General features: G+C 39.0%; 3 protein-coding genes across 4 annotated transcripts in view; all 3 read right to left on the bottom strand.

Annotated features, from left to right (window-relative positions):
* Window positions 1–1323: 1323 nt before the first annotated feature.
* Window positions 1324–2626, bottom strand: ptrhd1 (peptidyl-tRNA hydrolase domain containing 1). Its single transcript, XM_084377517.1, has 2 exons — window positions 2390–2626; window positions 1324–1662 (listed from the first exon to the last, which is right to left on the bottom strand). Exons 1-2 carry the CDS (start codon window positions 2597–2599, stop codon window positions 1492–1494), a joined length of 381 nt encoding a protein of 126 aa, XP_084233643.1. The 5' UTR covers window positions 2600–2626; the 3' UTR covers window positions 1324–1491.
* A 1023-nt stretch (window positions 2627–3649) lies between these two features.
* Window positions 3650–13767, bottom strand: LOC311271501 (NACHT, LRR and PYD domains-containing protein 3-like). Its single transcript, XM_084377198.1, has 13 exons — window positions 13693–13767; window positions 13313–13415; window positions 13121–13219; window positions 12405–12518; window positions 12046–12159; window positions 10677–10734; window positions 10368–10596; window positions 8486–10289; window positions 7804–7977; window positions 7536–7709; window positions 6426–6599; window positions 6176–6222; window positions 3650–5393 (listed from the first exon to the last, which is right to left on the bottom strand). Exons 2-13 carry the CDS (start codon window positions 13399–13401, stop codon window positions 4846–4848), a joined length of 3624 nt encoding a protein of 1207 aa, XP_084233324.1. The 5' UTR covers window positions 13402–13415; window positions 13693–13767; the 3' UTR covers window positions 3650–4845.
* Window positions 13768–15746: 1979 nt separating this feature from the next.
* fam184ab (family with sequence similarity 184 member Ab) overlaps window positions 15747–17219 on the bottom strand; it is a 156831-nt gene continuing 155358 nt past the window's right edge. For both annotated transcript variants that reach the window (XM_084377391.1, XM_084377392.1), the window contains one exon: window positions 15747–16763. In XM_084377391.1, coding sequence (XP_084233517.1) covers window positions 16679–16763 — 85 coding nt within the window. In that variant the 3' untranslated portion in view covers window positions 15747–16678. The remainder of the gene's footprint in view (window positions 16764–17219) is intronic.

The following is a 17219-nucleotide window of genomic DNA, read 5'->3' as shown; positions in this document are numbered from 1 at the left end:
CACTGCCAGCTCAGACAGGGCCGGAGATTAGCTGATATGTTGAGGTCAGCTGTGCAACCCATCATGTTGGAACTATAGGAAATCACTAGTTGAGCAATAGTATCAACCAGATGCTTATATTAATCATTCACTTAAAATAAACACATCTTCTCGAACAAGAAGATGGAGACTGTCCCACGTAGTTTGAGCCTCCTTTAAGTGTCTGAGAAGACCAACAGTCATTTAACCTACTTCTTTATACAAACGTTGGCGAGGTCACAGCTGTTGTTTCTGAAAATTAAGTCATGGCAAGAGGTAGAGAGAAATAAGTTTGTCCACTCAGTCTGTCATGAAATGTCTAAATGGGGATTGTGACTAAGAGCAAAATGGTAAGATCCTAATTATGTCAGTCTCATAAAGGTAATCTTTTCTGTTTTCAAAGCACTGAGATTCAGGTAAATAAAGAGTATTGGAAGCATTTCATCAAAAAAAGAAAAACATTTCATTATTAGCTGCTTGGACTCCTATCTTTCGAGCTTTACTGTGAAGAGAAAAAACTGAGGAAAAAGACAAATGAGTCAAAGGTTCTGGTAAAATGTCACATTCTGATCTCTGCTCTGTTGTTCATAGATGACTGAAAAAAGTGGAAACGGCCTTTTCCTGCCCTTTCTAGTTCAAACAATCAAAAGGAACATAACTGCGTTAACAGAAAAAACAGAAGACTTGATGTTATACAGTGTCACATACTGTACTGAGCAGTAATACTGCTGCATTTTTAGAAATTACACTTGAAATAACATGTTTTGAGGTCTTGCCATGACAGTTCATAATGTTGAAATATGGCCTGAGTTTTGTACAACTGGATAAGAGACTCGATGTAAAGGAAATGAGTTTATCCTTTTAAGAAGGAAGTTTAAATGTCCTGTTTGCTAACATGAGTCATGCTGCAGCACAACATGACAAAGCAGAAAGTTTTCCATTCTTAAGTTGGGGATTGGCAACGTAATAACATATATTTCAATTAAAATGTATGACACATAATTGTTTTTTCATTATGGGGACTTTATTGCAGCTTTGTGTGTGCAAACAAAATTAAATAAAAGATAAAAAGTATGATTTATTTACTTCATACTTTATGTAAACAACAAATCCATTTTTGTCACTATATTATCACAGTTTAATTCTGATAATATGGTGACATCCTGAACACATCGCCAGTTTTTTATATAATCAAAATTTAAAGTATAGTGTCAACACAGTGTTGAAAAATGTTGTATCTTGCAGTATTAACATAAAAAAATGTTTGTTTTTTTAACCACCGCAACAAATCAATCCAGAAAAGACTTCACATTTTCCCACTTTAATCTTGATTACAGGATTCACTGAGATGAGGAGCACAACTTTCAGATGTCGTCCTTTGATAGGTGAAATTAGATAGTGAAGCCTCTGTGGCCTCCTCCTCACTGTTGACATGCAATGTAGTTCATATATGAACATTGTCTTTTAATGCCGTCATTTGAAGAGTTTGAACTTGCGCAGCAGCGGCTGGACAGTCTCTTTTGGACATGGCTTCAGAGCCAAGCAGGTGGGGATGTTCTCTGGCTGTTCGATCCAAAGCTTGTGGGCCACACCGGCCTGTGTTAGGTTCTCTGATAGACCAGAGAGGGCGGCCTCATCTGGAGCCTAGAGAGACAAAAACAAACACACATAAGACTTTAATGTCCAAGACTGGGACACAGATCATCATGACTTCACATTTAACCCCAGCCTCCATGCCAGAGAAAATACATATAAATATTTGTAGTTTATTTAGCACTAACACCTCTTGATGATGAATTAAATAGGACATTTTCTGATTCAAGTATTTAATGAATTGCATCATAGTGAAATTGAAACAGTTTCACCAGCAAAGACTGCAATAAATTATTATTTTAAATTCTTATTATTTAAAGAAATTTATCTTGAATAAATAAATACCTCCAAACTCCATCTGAAATCCGATCTTTTCATTATTTCTTTGCTTGTCGGCACAAACTTACGACAGCTAGAATACCATTTAAGATTTTATTATCTTCTTAAGGACGTACTTTTAAATTCGGCATTAAGCTTGCATCGACAGAACTCTTTAAATAGCAAAAATCGAGGACTTTTTACGTTGCTTTACCTCCGGTTATCACGTTATTCTCACACGTGTTTTCGAAAGCTTAGTTAGCAGGTGACAGCTAGTATAAACCGGTTAAAAATGACATTTTAAATAAATTTGAACAACGCCGAAGAATACTGCTAACCAGACTAGATTTCAATGTGTTATCAAGTGAATTGTGTTCAGTGATATAACGTCGTTGACGTGCCAAGCAGCACTTAATTGACCAATATTTGAATGGAGTCTGGCGTGACGTGTCGCGCTTACCCCTAGCACCACTTTATGCATGGAGTCCAGCTCTGCCAGGTACTGCTGTGTGTCCGGGTCCCCGTAGTGAAGGTGAATGGCGGCGGTAGCAGCATGACAGGCCTGAGTTATAACAGCCCCCAGGGGCCAGGACAGTTTGTGAACCAGATCCGAGCGGACAACAACATACTGGACCAGCCGGCTCGGAGACCCGGCTCCTGTAGCCGCCATGTTTAGCCTGAACAGGAACGGGTTCAGGGTTTGTTTTCCTTCCGGTTCAGCCGCAGTGGAGTTTCTTATTAAACGATATTGAAGCGCCACTGCCCTCTGCCGGTCACTGATAAAACTGCACGGGTAAACACACAGTCGACATACTTGCAGCGCCAGCAAAGAACAACGTGTTCTCCAAGAAAAACATCCTTTAAGCACCTCACTGCAGAGGCTGTTACTGTACTCGTTACTCCACTGCCCTTATATTATAGCTTTAGTTACTGTACTTCTCATAGATCTGACAGAGGCCAACAAAACATATGAAGAACTTTTAAAACAAGATGCATTGTAAAATTATATCCTTTTTTTATGACAACAGTATCTACAAATTTACCTTGAATAATTAACTAGTTTATCAATTAGTTGATTTGTCAATTTTCAAAAAAATAATGGGAACCAGTCTTGGTAATAATTGTTTAGGTCATTTCTAATGCAAAAATGTCTAGTAATGTAAGTCAGGTGGACAGGTGGATGGTGCCGCAACCCTCAGAGAACCCTCTGGGAATGTTCCCTAAAGGTTAACTATAGGCTATTTTTTGTGTAACCTTTAAAGACCCTTGAGGGGGAAAGTTCCCTGAAGGTTATTTTTGTGTAACCTTTACAGAACCTTAAGGAAACCTTCACCGAAGGTTTTCCGGGGTTATTTTTTGTAACCTTTACAGAACCTTTAGGGAACGTTCCCTCCAAAAACTCCAAAACCAAACTATATGCAAGGAACTTTTAACTGTGTATGAACACATCTCATTTTAATACTGATGCCTGTATATGACCTACATAAGCAAAATAACCATCTCATTGTCTTGAAGATGAATTGAGAAGTCTCACATCCTGAGGAAAGAAGCTGCTCTGCAGTCTGCTGGCACAGCATCGTCACATTACAGTTATGAATCTTACATAACCACAAAAGAGATACATGCCTCATTGTAATGCATCCTGCAAATAGCTGTTTATTTTTTTTCTTTTTACGTCTCTCTTTCATGCGCTTTCATAACAAATGCACAGCTAGACAGATTAGTCTTAAGACATTTATTACAGGAGGAGGTGGTGCTCATACTGCTTTTGTCCACAGGACCACCAGAATCAAAAACAAAAAACGAAAAAAAAAGTTCCTTATAGTGCAAAACAAGTATACAGAATAATAGAAACATTAATAACTAACTGCATCAACAAATACAACAGAGAGTCCGAATATAACTCAGCTGTTCTGTGTTGAGACAGTACAAGAAGTGCAAAGAAACATTATGGTATTTCATATTTTTCTGAGTCCTTCCCTGACAATGTTTATGTTTGTTCATGTTTATTTGTTTCACAAAGATGACTATAAAACACATGTGGGGATAAAAAATATAAAAAGTACATGTGAGGATGTAGTACTGGATTATATGAAAACACCCAAAGACACAGAAATGGTAAAATACAACAATCAAATCATCAATACATTTTCATTACTAGCATAAAAAGAAATTCACAGTACTAGTATAGAGTTAAATTTATACGTAGATTAATTGTCATATTAGCAGTATGAACATCAAAAGTGAACATTAGTGTTTAAAGCAAATAATTTTGACAACAAAGCATTTCAAAGTCTTTTTGTATACAGACAATGACAATGAAGAATCCAGTAATAAACATTTTCATTCCATGATATTTGATAGAAAACTGACCACGGGATGTTTTCTACAGAGAAAGATGAAGATTCCTAACCTGTCTAGTTGGGTAATTATGGAATTTGAGTTATGAACAAAATAATATCCAAAATTATCAGGTACATTTGTAATCTTATATCTCACTATATAATGTGCATGTAGCAGCAGCAGCAGTATTTTGTAAAGGTACGTTAGAAATGTACTCGTCCAATACAATATTGCAGTATGTCAAATAGAGATAAATCAAAATATAACGTTAATGAACATGTATTGTGTACATCACCTTTGAATTTTGAATTTGCCTATAGATTTAGAGCTCTTACTGCAGACTAGACCAACCTGTTCTCTCCAGGAGAGTTTATAATCGATCAGAATACCTGAAAAACATGTTGATGAAGATTATTTCTTTATTATGAATATAAAGTTTAATTTGCTAATTGTCATCCTTTTTTTTTTGCCTCGCAAATAACATGAAATTAGACTTGTTGACAGTTAGAGACAACTTAATTATGAGTTATTAGCACTGTGAGTGTTTCTCTACACATGAGGAGACTCTCCCTCCTACAGCTCACACAGAGACACTGAGGAACCAGGTGACCATAACCAGAACCCAGGATAAAGCGGTTCGGTGAATGTGGTGTTGAAGGTGTGGAGGTGGATCAATGTGTGAGAGGAGACTCTGTAGAAGGACAGAGTGCCAGCAGGACAGTCCAAATACACTGCTACTCTGTTGGAGTCAGAGTCAGAGTCAGAGTCGGAGGAGGTGGGAGGGAGGGTTGTTTTTCTTTTATTGTGATAGACAGCAAAATCATCAGAGCACTCCAGACTCCATGACTGATTATTCCCTCCAAACCAGCTTTCAGCTCTGTTTCTTCTTGCTAAGATTCCTTTGTAAGACACTGATACAAACACCAAACCTCTCCACTCGACCTCCCAGTAACAGCGACCGGTCAGACCATCTCTACACAGCAGCTGTTCCCAGCAGTTAAACCTCTCTGGGTGATCAGGATATGGCTGCTTCACTTTCACTGCTGTCACCTTCCTGTTGTTGTTGGTCAGTTTGAGGAGTCTGTTTACTGTGTTTGTGTCCACTGTGAGTTCACAGGCCCCTAGTGGAGAGAACAAGACACAAAACAGTTTAACATCTAACACACCTATTATACATTAGATCCAAACTTCAGAATGACTCATGCTGACACACAAGCTTCTGGCCCTGTTCACATTTGGTATCTGTGAACACACTGTCTGTTTCAACTAAATAGTGAATGGCAATATCCCAAACTCCTTTAACAAATCATGTGATTTTAAGAGAGGCTGCATGAGGAGAAACTTTAACGAACTTTGTGAAACTGCTGCGGCAATTTCTAAATCATCGGTGCCTTCTTGTAAATTCAGCATTGAGTACAATACATTAAGATGTTTTAACTGATTTTACTTTTTACACTATATTTATTAAATAATATAACATATTGACAGTTAACATGTCACATTTTACAAATATAGTCATCTGTAGCTAATATAGGCTACTTATTTGTCATGAGAAACTCACCAGTCTTGAAAAATTGCTAAATTTTAAGACTTGCTGCATTTGGAGAAACTTTCTAAACTTTGTGAAACACTGTCTACAACACACTTTTTACTATTTGTGCCTACTTGTTATTTCGGCAAATGTTATTCATGAAAAAATGTCTTTCTTTGCGTAAAACACATTATATTCATTTGTTCCAGTGATGTAGGTGTACATTTGCATATATAGTGGGGGTGTGAACTGACAGGCTTGAAGCTGTCCACTTGTGATCGGATCACTCAGCACGGATGGTAAAACCAAATGTGGCCAGCCTCTTTGATTTAAACTACTTTATCACATGCTGCCTTGTAAACGCATACTCACATTTCCTGACACCAGGTTTCAGCCTCTTCCATCCACAGTGTCCCACCCTGGAGGAAGAAACAAAGTCAGAATAAACTTCACAAGCTTTCTCATTAATAATCTTAATGAGCCGTCACTCAGATCCATCATTAAGACACAAGAGCTATAAAACACAGTTCATACATATACTCAATTCTCAATTAGAAAATTGAGACAATAAAATACTAAAAATGAGAAATATAACTGAAGATGTATATATAAAAACGATTACCTGAGAGTCTCCAGTCTCCAGTGTGGATCCTCCACTCCGGCCAACAGCAGCTTCGCTCCTGAGTCTCCTGGGTGATTGTAGCTCAGGTCCAGCTCTCTCAGATGGGAGGGGTTGGCTCTCAGAGCTGAGGCCAGAGAAACACAACCTTTCCTTGTGATCAGACAGCCTGACAGCCTGGAGACATACACACAAACACAGATTGATATTTATTTTGATCAATTTCATCATTTCACTGTTTTGAAATTCATTGTTACTACACAGTCAAATGACACTGGAACCCTTAAGGATTTTGAATTAAATCTACATTAATTTAATTTTGACCACACTGTTATTAAACAAAAGAACTGACACATTTCCATCTAATAAAGTTGATTTTATGTGCTGATATTATAATGTTGCCTACTTCTGTGGCGAAATATACCAGGCTCTTTAGCTGCGAGATGTTCCACTTTCTTTACCAACTACACTCTAATCTGCTTTTTGTTGCTGGGCAGGTAGCGTACAGTCGGGTTATTAGAGCTTGTTTGATAAAAGCAGCTACTTATAAAGGTGTGAGTCATTAAAACCACATTGGACAAAGAAAATATTTGGGATAATATAAGTACACAACTCAACATAATTTAAGGACCTAGACATTTTCAGATATTTTAATACAAAATTCCTACATATTATATTGTGTTGATGAAGGTTCTCAGACATCCAGGTCATGGTACTTCTAAGTGTTATATCGTAGGCAACTGGACTTGTTTCAGTTTTTTGAAGACGTTTCGCCTTTCATCCAAGAGGCCAGTTGGATCAACGACCCACAAGGTGGCCCTAACGACTCTGAAACTCAGAGCTCACGCATGTCCTTAACAACTCTGTAAGGACACTCACACAGAGTTTAAAAGCCTGCAACTGCCCTCCAGTTAGTTAGAACTGAAGAAGTCTCTTGAATGAGAGGTGAAACATCTTCAAGACACTGAAACAAGTCCAGTTGCCTACGATATAGCACTTAGAATTACATATAATATCTTTCAATCCTATAGATTGTGTCTCTTTTGTAAAATACACTTTATCCTGTAAGCAACATTTGAAGAGTTCTCGCTTAAACAGAAGCTCAATCCTGACCTGAGAGTCTCCAGTGTACAGTACGGACTGTCCAGTCCGGCAGAGAGTAGCTTCATTCCTGAATCCTGCAGATCATTGTTACTCAGGTCCAGTTCTCTCAGACTACAGGCCTGAGAGCTGAGAACTGACACCAAAGCTTCACAGCTTCTCTCTGACAGATTACAGCCAGTCAGCCTGAAAAACATGCACAGGAATAAATGTGAAGACATTTCCCTCCTTATTTAATTTGACTTACTGTTATTTTGTGAGCAGGTTTAATAATCCCAACCTGAGGGTCTCCAGTGTACAGTTTGGACTCTCTAGTTCAGCCGACAGCAGTTTTACTCCTGAATCCGGCAGGTCGTTGTTACTCAGGTCCAGCTCTCTCAGACTGGAGGACTGGGAGCCGAGAACTGAGGACAGAGCTTCACAGCTTCTCTCTGACAGATTACACCCACTCAGCCTGGAGAAGAGTTGGTGATAAAGATACATACTGATTTCTATTGTATGCAAGGGATGCACAATGTGAGATTTTAACAGATATGACGATATTTTCGAAATCATGTTGGTGATGGCGACATATGCACATTTCTGCATCCCTATTGAGTACAAAATCAAGCACATCACATTTTTATGGTTGCCCTTACTGAGTTGATGAAATAAAGATTTTTTGGGATCATTGGTGTTTTTTAGTTTAATATATTTGTTTTTTTATAAAGTATATTATAACAAAGATTTCATGAATTGTACCTTAGATTTCTGGGGTTGAGCCTTATCTGAACTACAAGGTCACAGATTTTTGTCTTTCATTTCATGGCTGCATTAATCTGTGAAGGTTCGATAAAGCTGAAGAAACAATATGAATATTTTTCAGTTGATAAACTTATTAATTAGTTGACTAAATCTTTGGACTCTCATTTGACATTTATTAGCTGAGAACAACCGTACACATAGTTAGTATCTGCACTTACAGAGCTTTGTTGGAGCCTTTGACCACTGGCAGCAGCCTCAGCAGAACCTCCTCAGAAGCAGAGTATTTCTTCAGGTCAAACACTTCCAGATCTTTCTCCGATGACAGTAAGATGAAGCCCAGAGCCGACCACTGACCCAGAGACAGTTTATCTGTGGAGAGACTTCCTGAACTCAGGTACATTTGGATCTCCTCCACTAGAGAATGATCATTCAGTTCATTCAGACAGTGGAATAGATTGATGCTTCTCTCTGGAGACAGGTTCTCGCTGATCTCCTTCTTGATGTACTCGACTGTTTCCTGATTGGTCTGTGAGCTGTTTCCTGTGTGTGTCACCAGACCTCGTAGGAGAGTATGATTGGTTTGCAGTGAGAGACCCAGGAGGAAACGGAGGAACAAGTCCAGGTGTCCATTTGGACTCTGTAAGGCCGTGGTCACTGCGCTCTGGTAGAGTTGTGTTGGATAAGGTCTGTATCTGAATACTTTCGACCACCAGAGGGCTGATGGTTCTCCTGACAGCAGACTGACGCCAGAGTTAAAGAAAGTCAGATGGACATGAAGAGCAGCCAGAAACTCCTGAACGCTCAGATGGACAAAGCAGAACACCTTGTCCTGGTACAGTCCTCTCTCCTCTTTAAAGATCTGTGTGAACACTCCTGAGTACACTGTGGCTGCTCTGATGTCGATACCACACTCTGTCAAGTCTGATTCATAGAAGATCAGGTTGCCTTTTTGCAGCTGCTCAAAAGCCAGTTTTCCCAGAGACAAGATCATCTTCTTGCTCTCTGGACTCCAGTGTGGATCTGTCTCAGCTCCTCCATCATACCTGACGTTCTTCAGCTTGGACTGAACCACCAGGAAGTGGATGTACATCTCAGTCAGGGTCTTGGGTAGCTCTTCTTCTTCTCTGGTCTTCATCACATCCTCCAGAACTGTAGCAGTGACCCAGCAGAAGACTGGGATGTGGCACATGATGTGGAGGCTTCGTGATGTCTTGATGTGGGAGATGATCCTGTTGGCCTGCTCCTCATCTCTGAATCTCTTCCTGAAGTACTTCTCCTTTTGTTCATCAGTGAACCCTCTGACTTCTGTCAGCATGTCAACACACTCAATAGGAATCTGATTGGCTCCTGCAGGTCGTGTGGTTATCCAGAGGCGAGCAGAGGGAAGCAGTTTCCCCCTGATGAGGTTTGTCAGCAGCACACCCACTGAGGTGGACTCTGTGGCATCAGTGAGGATCTCAGTGTTGCAGAAGTCCAGAGGAAGTCGACACTCGTCCAGTCCATCAAAGATGAACAAGACCTTGAACTCTTCAAACCTGCAGATTCCTGCGTCTTTGGTTTCAGTGAAGAAGTGATGAACGAGATCTATCAAGCTGTACTTTTTCTCTTTCAGCACATTCAGCTCTCTGAAAGTGAACGGAAATGTGAACTGTATGTCCTGGTTGGCTTTGTCTTCAGCCCAGTCCAGAGTGAACTTCTGTGTCAAGACTGTTTTCCCGATGCCAGCCACTCCCTTCGTCATTGCTGTTCTGATTGGTTCATCTCTTCCAGGTGAGGGTTTAAAGATATCTTCTTGTCTGATTGTTGTTTCTGGTCTGGCCGGTTTCCTGGATGCTACTTCAATCTGTCTGACCTCATGTTCATCATTGACGACTCCCGTCCCTCCCTCTGTGATGTAGAGCTCTGTGTAGATCTCATTCAGAAAGGTTTGGTTTCCTGCTTTAGCGATCCCCTCGAACACGGACCGAAACTTCTTCTGCAGGTTAGATTTGAGTTGACGCTGACAAACTGCAACAATGCTTCCTGAATGAAGACACAACAAATCAGTGAGTGGATGTTTGTGTGAATAAGAAAACAGTCTAATGTGGAGAATCCTCTTACTGCTCTGCAGACTGTCAGCCAGCTCCTCCTGCTTCATCCTCCTCAGGAAGTGCAGTGTGATCTTCAGGAATGCCTCACTGCTGCTCCTCCTCTGCTCTTCCTCCTCACCGCCCAACACCTCCTCATCCTCACTCTGCCTCTCTAAGCACTCTGGGTAATCTGGACTCAGAACCTTCTGGAACTTCTTTAGCTCGTTCTTCACAAAGGTGGTGATGTTCTCCTCAAGATGCTGGAAAGGAATAAAATGTAAAAGACAGTTTTTCATTTCATTTGCAGCTGAAGTAAACTTGTTTTCAGACATTTACTCACCTTGAATATGGAGTCCAGGTCTGTTGGATGCTGCTGACCACCGGGACACTGCTGCACTCTGCAGAGAAAACATGAAGTAGTATGATTACAAATGTCAACAGGGACACATTTGTGCAGAGGCTGCCTACTTCTGGGGACATCTGATTGATTAGGTGATAAAGTTTTCTGGTATTAATGATGATATCTTTAGGCTGATATAAGAAGCTATCTCAGCATCTCATTTGTCACATAATTCTTTGATTTTCCGATTTTCCTGGAAAACTGGTCTGTCTCTCTGTGCTAAATTGGGTGCTGAGAGATTGAAAAGGAGTTTACTGATTTTGTAAAAGTCTTGAGAGAATCACTAGCTTACTGTGGTAGAGGGGTTTGCATACCTTCATGACCCTGGGAGCTGAGTTGTTTAAAACATGTCCGTAGGGCTGGATATCGAACTTCACTAGTTTAATGGCACCGACTGAACTGCCTCAATACTATCAAGTATCAAAAAATGTCTTGTCATTCATCAAATTTCAACACCTAACGAGTTAATCTCATCAGCGTCAGCGAGCCAATAAGCATGCAGCATGCTTGTTGTACCAAGATCTATTAGTGCTGGTGAGTGGCTGTCTCGAGGCAATGCAGGAAAAACACTAGGTTAAACTCCGAGATGGGGCTCACCACGTATGTGTCATGTTGTTTGTTGTTAAAACGAACTTAATAAAATTGTTATAGAAAAAAATATTATTCAGGAACCAGTATAAAGGTCAAGTCAAGGTAACAGCATATGCACCAGTATCAAAGATTAAATTACATTTTACATATTACATTTTATTTATATTTTAACATTAACATTTTTCAACATTTTTTGCTTTATCTTCAGCAGACTCATCTATTGTTACGGTCTTCACTGTAAAAGTCGCTCAGCTGCAGAGTAACAACCTCTTCTAGTTTAAAGGTCATATTGGTAACATTTTTATGTCGCCAAATCATAATTTTTTTTAAATAAATAAATAAATCTACAGCTTGTAGAAAGGTGCAACATTAAAGTATCACTATTCCTCAAAAACATTATTATGATTATGAATCAATAATTTAAAAATGTTTGTCAGGTCCAAAATGATTGTGTGTGTATGAATTCTGACGGTCAGTTCCAGCTTCTAACGAGGTTCGTCAGCCAATAGTATCACACCGTTGGTATCATGTGGTACCAGTTTGTGGAAAATAACCTAAAAATATCTTCGGCATATTGTACTGCCCTAACATTAGCTAACTAGTGTTACCAACATTAAAGTTAACTAGCGTGAGAAACGTTAATGTTAGCTAGTGCAACACTTGAGGGGGGCAGATGATTCGTAGCTGAATGTGATCAATAACACCTTTCAATTCTTACTTTTCTTTATCAGAGCGGTCTTCATCCTTGAAGGTAACAGGCTCAATCATGGACAAGTCACTCTTCATGGACACACCACTGGGTGCAGGGGAGTCTGGTCTCTGCTGGTGAACCCTGAGAGAAAAAACAACACACCGCTTAAACTTTCAACCAGAAATTTACGGTCAAATGTATCAAAAAACTTAATTCAAAGAGAACCAGCCCAGAAAACCATGACGATGAGTTCAGCATTCATGAGGATGAGCGACGCTGCTGCAGGCGGTAATCAGTGGAGTCTGAAAGCTGACAGATGTTTTTATGTCTGGACTTGATAGATGGAGATCTTCAGAGTAACCAACAATTCTGGTTTAAATTCTTACTTTTCTTTATCAGAGCGGTCTTCATCCTTGAAGGTAACAGGCTCAATCATGGAGCAGTCACTCTTCATGGACACACCGCTGGGTGCAGGAGAGTCTGGTCTCTGCTGGTGAACCCTGAGAGAAACACACAGACAAACCAACGCACCTCTTAAAGCAACATTATGTAGAAATTAGCATTTTGTGTGATTCGGTGCTCCCAACAGTTTGCGCAACACCACTAAACACAAATCCCAGGTCTGTAACAAGTGGTTGAGACAGAGACACCATTCACCCTGTTACAAGACAGCACCTCCCACAGGTTGGACTGGCTTGATTACGAGCCATACAGCCAAGCTGCTCCCACGACAGCTCAATAGGTTTGAGATCTGGCGGCCGGTCCATTACAGACAGAATACCAGCTGACTACTTCTCTTAGTGCTTAGTAGTGCAAAATGGAGTGACAGCATTCCTTATTCAAGACTCCTTTGACCCTGTACAAATCTCCTTTCACACTTCCCTCTTGCTTCGACGACACACCTCTAAAAACTTCATTTTGGTCTCAACTACATTATCGTGGTGAGAATATATGTTCACGGACAGAATCAAAATCACTTCTATGGTAGTTCCTGCAAAAAAAGGTGTCTCCAGGACCACATTTTACCATGATGACACACACACACAGACTCATTACTAGATGACGCTGCAGAGTAACAAACTCTTCTGCTTTAAATTCTTACTTCTCTTCATCCTTGAAGGTTACAGGCTCAATCATGGAGCAGTCACTCTTCATGGACACACGGCTGGGTGCAGGAGAGTCTGCCCTCTGCTGGTGAACCCTGATGAGAACACACACAGAGCTTTGACTGTGAATAATGACGGTGGAGTGATTTGATCTGAGAGTCACGGACAGTTAGAGATCCTCATCTCACCTCTGAGCTCCGGTCTGTCCGTCATGTTCCTCACACAGAGTGGCTGTAGAGAGACGGACGTCCTCCTCTGTCTCCTCACAAGGATTCATTGCAGAGCTCACACCTTCACACAGACACAACAACATGCGGTCACATGTCAGGTATTTACATTATCCTCTCTGTCACATGACAAAGGTAGAGTTCACACAAATACATACAAATCAGACGGTTTACATGTTGACAACCGTTTTATTTATTAAAGTTGGACTACAGATTACATGTAGAAGTAAGATGAAGTACTTTTACTTTGAAGTGTTTGAGAAAATCCTTAAAGAAAACAAGGTTAAGTCTGTTTTTTACTTAGATGTTGTATAAAAACACTTTTTCCAGAAGTAGGTCACCTGTATTTTGACTTTAACGGTAATCAACTGTGTTTGTGACCTCTTCTCAAGTATTTTCTGAAAAAACAAACAAACAAAAAACTCGAACAACAATGGTTTCTTCTTTCTGTTCAAACGTCTTCTGCTAAAAAAACCACAAGCAGTTGATCCTGAACACCTCTCACTTTAACCACACCGATGGTTAACTGTGTCAGACTAATGCGAGACAGAAACATTCAGATAACATGAGTCACTGCAGGAGAAAAGAGAAGAAATCTGACATGAAAAACACAAACATACCTCTTTGTGTTGAGGCAGCAACTAGTTCTGCGTCACAAGAGAGTGAAAGTGAAAGTTAGAGACATCAAGTAAACTTTACTTTTACTTTTCTTTTTGTTAAGAAGTTAATAGTTAATAGTAAAAATCCTCTCAGTGCAAGTTAAAACATTAGACACAGAGTTATGGCAGGTCTGATCTAATAACAGGCTTTTCTGTAATGGAAAGTATTTTTTACAGTGTTTTATTGTATTGGAATATTTCTTAGATGTGTGTCCATACAGTTCAACAAGCCCAGGGCAGAAAACTACACTTTAAAGTTTCTTTGTAATTTAAACAGCTGCATTGTTGTCTCCGTCCTCTTCTTCTGTCCTCTTCATCACCATCTTCTGTGCTTCATCTCACAGTTAATCCCCGTCTTTCTTCTCAAAAGTTGACTGTGTTTTTCTCCTTCTGACAGCACACTTGTGTCTGTGTGATGGGAAGTCTTTATATACTTTCATATACTTTATACAGAAAAATGTTTGTTCCTTCACCATCTCACCTTGCATATTGTATAGTTTTCTACGGTGCTGTCCTGATCAAACAGTTCAATCTATGTTTAATTCAACACTACGGACTAAATCTAAAGCCTTAAATTGCTTTTGTGTGTCAACTTTACTTCCTGTTATAAAGACTTTTATGTCAAACTAGTGATGAAGACAGTGACAGTCACTGCTGCTGTCACGTAGTGTCTCTGCGAGAGAGATTTACTCACTGTAATCATTTGGGAATCTGTTCTGTCTGTAATGTGGTGTTGTGTTCTTTTGAGAGTAGTTTTAACTCGTTTAAAACACCAAAGGTTGAGGGTGTGTGGAAGTTCATGAATGTCAAGTTTCAACAGACTACAAGTTCAGATTTGAGAGCGACCAGGGTGTGTGTGGACAATCATTTTTGAATGCAGCGGTCAAGAGATACTGTGTCATCCTGACTTAACCCTGCTTCTTTATCACAATTATTTGTAAATATTACATTTCTGTGTTTATTTTCCCAGTGTAACATTTGTATTTTATGTTCCATCTTATTTTTCTATTAATTATGGCATTCTGTTCTTGTTTATAATGTAAAGCCAGGTCTGTTTTCACGTGAAACACACAAAAAAGTGAATATTATCATCATCATTATTATTATTATTATTATTATTATGTTACACTTTAAAAGACCGTTATTCAAAATGGTCATTTTAAAGTTGATTAAACATTAGTTATTTCACCATTAACAATTAATGACATGCTTTATTAACCATTTATTAAGCAGTTCTTTACTGTAGTTCACCTTTGATCATTATTTGGACGGCCATTTTGAAGTTGCAACTGATGTTTATATTGAAGTTTGCTGATTGTTAATATTGTAAAGTAAGATTGTAAAGGTTATCTGAATTTACAATATTAATTAAAGTTGAATTTACTTTAAATTTGACATTCATTAATGATGGTTATTTTAAAGTGTCACAAATGAAGCTCATATTAATATTAATGTAGCTGTTGTTGTTATGTGATGAATCAGCTTTTTTAAATTTTCCTTAAAATACAAAAACTATCCTGACGAAGCCTGTTGATACACATTCTGTGAAAAAATAGCATAAAATAATTCAAACAAACCACAATTTAAACATTTTTAACCTTTTCTGCCTCAAAATGTGCTGCAGCTCAATATCTTAGTCACTGATGAACTTCCATGATCTTGCATCTCTTAAAATACAGCAACAGTAAACAGTGTGAACCACTTATTCATTCAAATAAACGACAAACAAACACAAGTAAATGTCACAATAATTATTTATTAAGCATACACATTATAATATAAATATAAAATATGCTATTTTTGTTTTTAAAATTGGTGAGACATCATTATATCTGTGTTGAGACAGACAACCATACAAACAGGTTTTAATATTCTACCAAAATCTGCTGAAACTTCTATGCAGCTGTAACAAATTCGCCATGATGGTGCCGTCCTAAAACCAGAGCCTATGTTCATGGAGCATATCAGAGAAGTGTGACTGATCTAGGATCAGGTCCGTGGAAATGTCACCGTTAATGAGGAGGCGAACTGGTCGTAGATCAGCGCTCCTAGTCTAAGATGCTGTATGCAGTGGGCCCACGTACAGAGAGAGCACAATAACCTACCGTATATTTCTTTATATATATATTTCTTACTGGAGTCCAACGATGGCAATTAGCAGCATGATAATGCACCACTCAATTTTTTTTTCTAGTTCCATGAAACTGCAAAATAAGTCAGGAAGTAAAGAAATCAAAGAAACATCGAACAGACTGATGATCATTGTCACTGTACTAAGAGAGAAACTCATCCACAGTGAAACAATCAGAGAGAATCAAACAATCAAATCAGATCAGAGTGATGACGTCTGACGGTCAGGATCCAATCACTTTCTCCTCAGCCAACGACAGGAAGTGGGTCATCTTTACATTTTCACCAAAGCGAGGATGAAGGACATCGAGCTCTGTGCGTTTCACTGACAGATCAATGACAATTAATCCTCAAACCATGAATTAGACTTCCAGCTGACTGAGTCTAAAGTGAGCTGATCCCCAAACCGATCAATGACAATAAATAACAAATAGTTTTAACATTTTTTCTCTTTTTTTCTGTGTTTTTTTTATCTCAGTTTTTTTTTCTCAAGTTTGGTTGACATGCTGAATCCTTGTGTTTGCAGGTTTGTTGTCAATCAAAAGGAAAAGTATTGAGCGAACCACTCCTGGCGCTGGGCGTCCGGGGAGTCGATGGTGGAGTCAGTCTTTGTTTCAGGAGGGCTGCAGATGCAAAAATCACCACGAGGAAAAATGAAAACAAAAGACAGAGAAAAGACAAGTCAGGGAAGAAGCCAGAGGTTCACTCAGTGCTGTGCTACACATGACTGAATGGTGGGAGCAATGTCCGTAAAGTTGGTCTTTTGCTCTACTTTGCTACATTGCACAAAATCAATTTATGTTTGGATTTGATTTATCGAGCCTGACACAGAACAGCAATACAACCATCAGATTATATGAAAACCAATGGATTTTTCTTTAAATTTTAAGACCTACTTATTCAGAAAGGCGCTTAGTAACTGTCTCTTTTATGAATCTGCCTTTTTAGTGGATATTTGATTCCTTTTTTATGAATGTATTGATCTTTTTCCATTGTTTTGTTTCTAGTGTGTCTGCAAAGCACTTTGAGCTGCATTTTATGTAATAATATTAATAATCTAAACCTTTTTGTAAGATCTG

The sequence above is a fragment of the Pagrus pagrus genome (genome assembly GCF_965226575.1).
Source record: "Pagrus pagrus genome assembly, chromosome: 16".
Lineage (NCBI taxonomy): Eukaryota > Metazoa > Chordata > Actinopteri > Spariformes > Sparidae > Pagrus > Pagrus pagrus.
The sequence above is the reverse complement of the archived record's forward strand: the minus strand, read 5'-3'. Positions and strand labels throughout refer to the sequence as shown.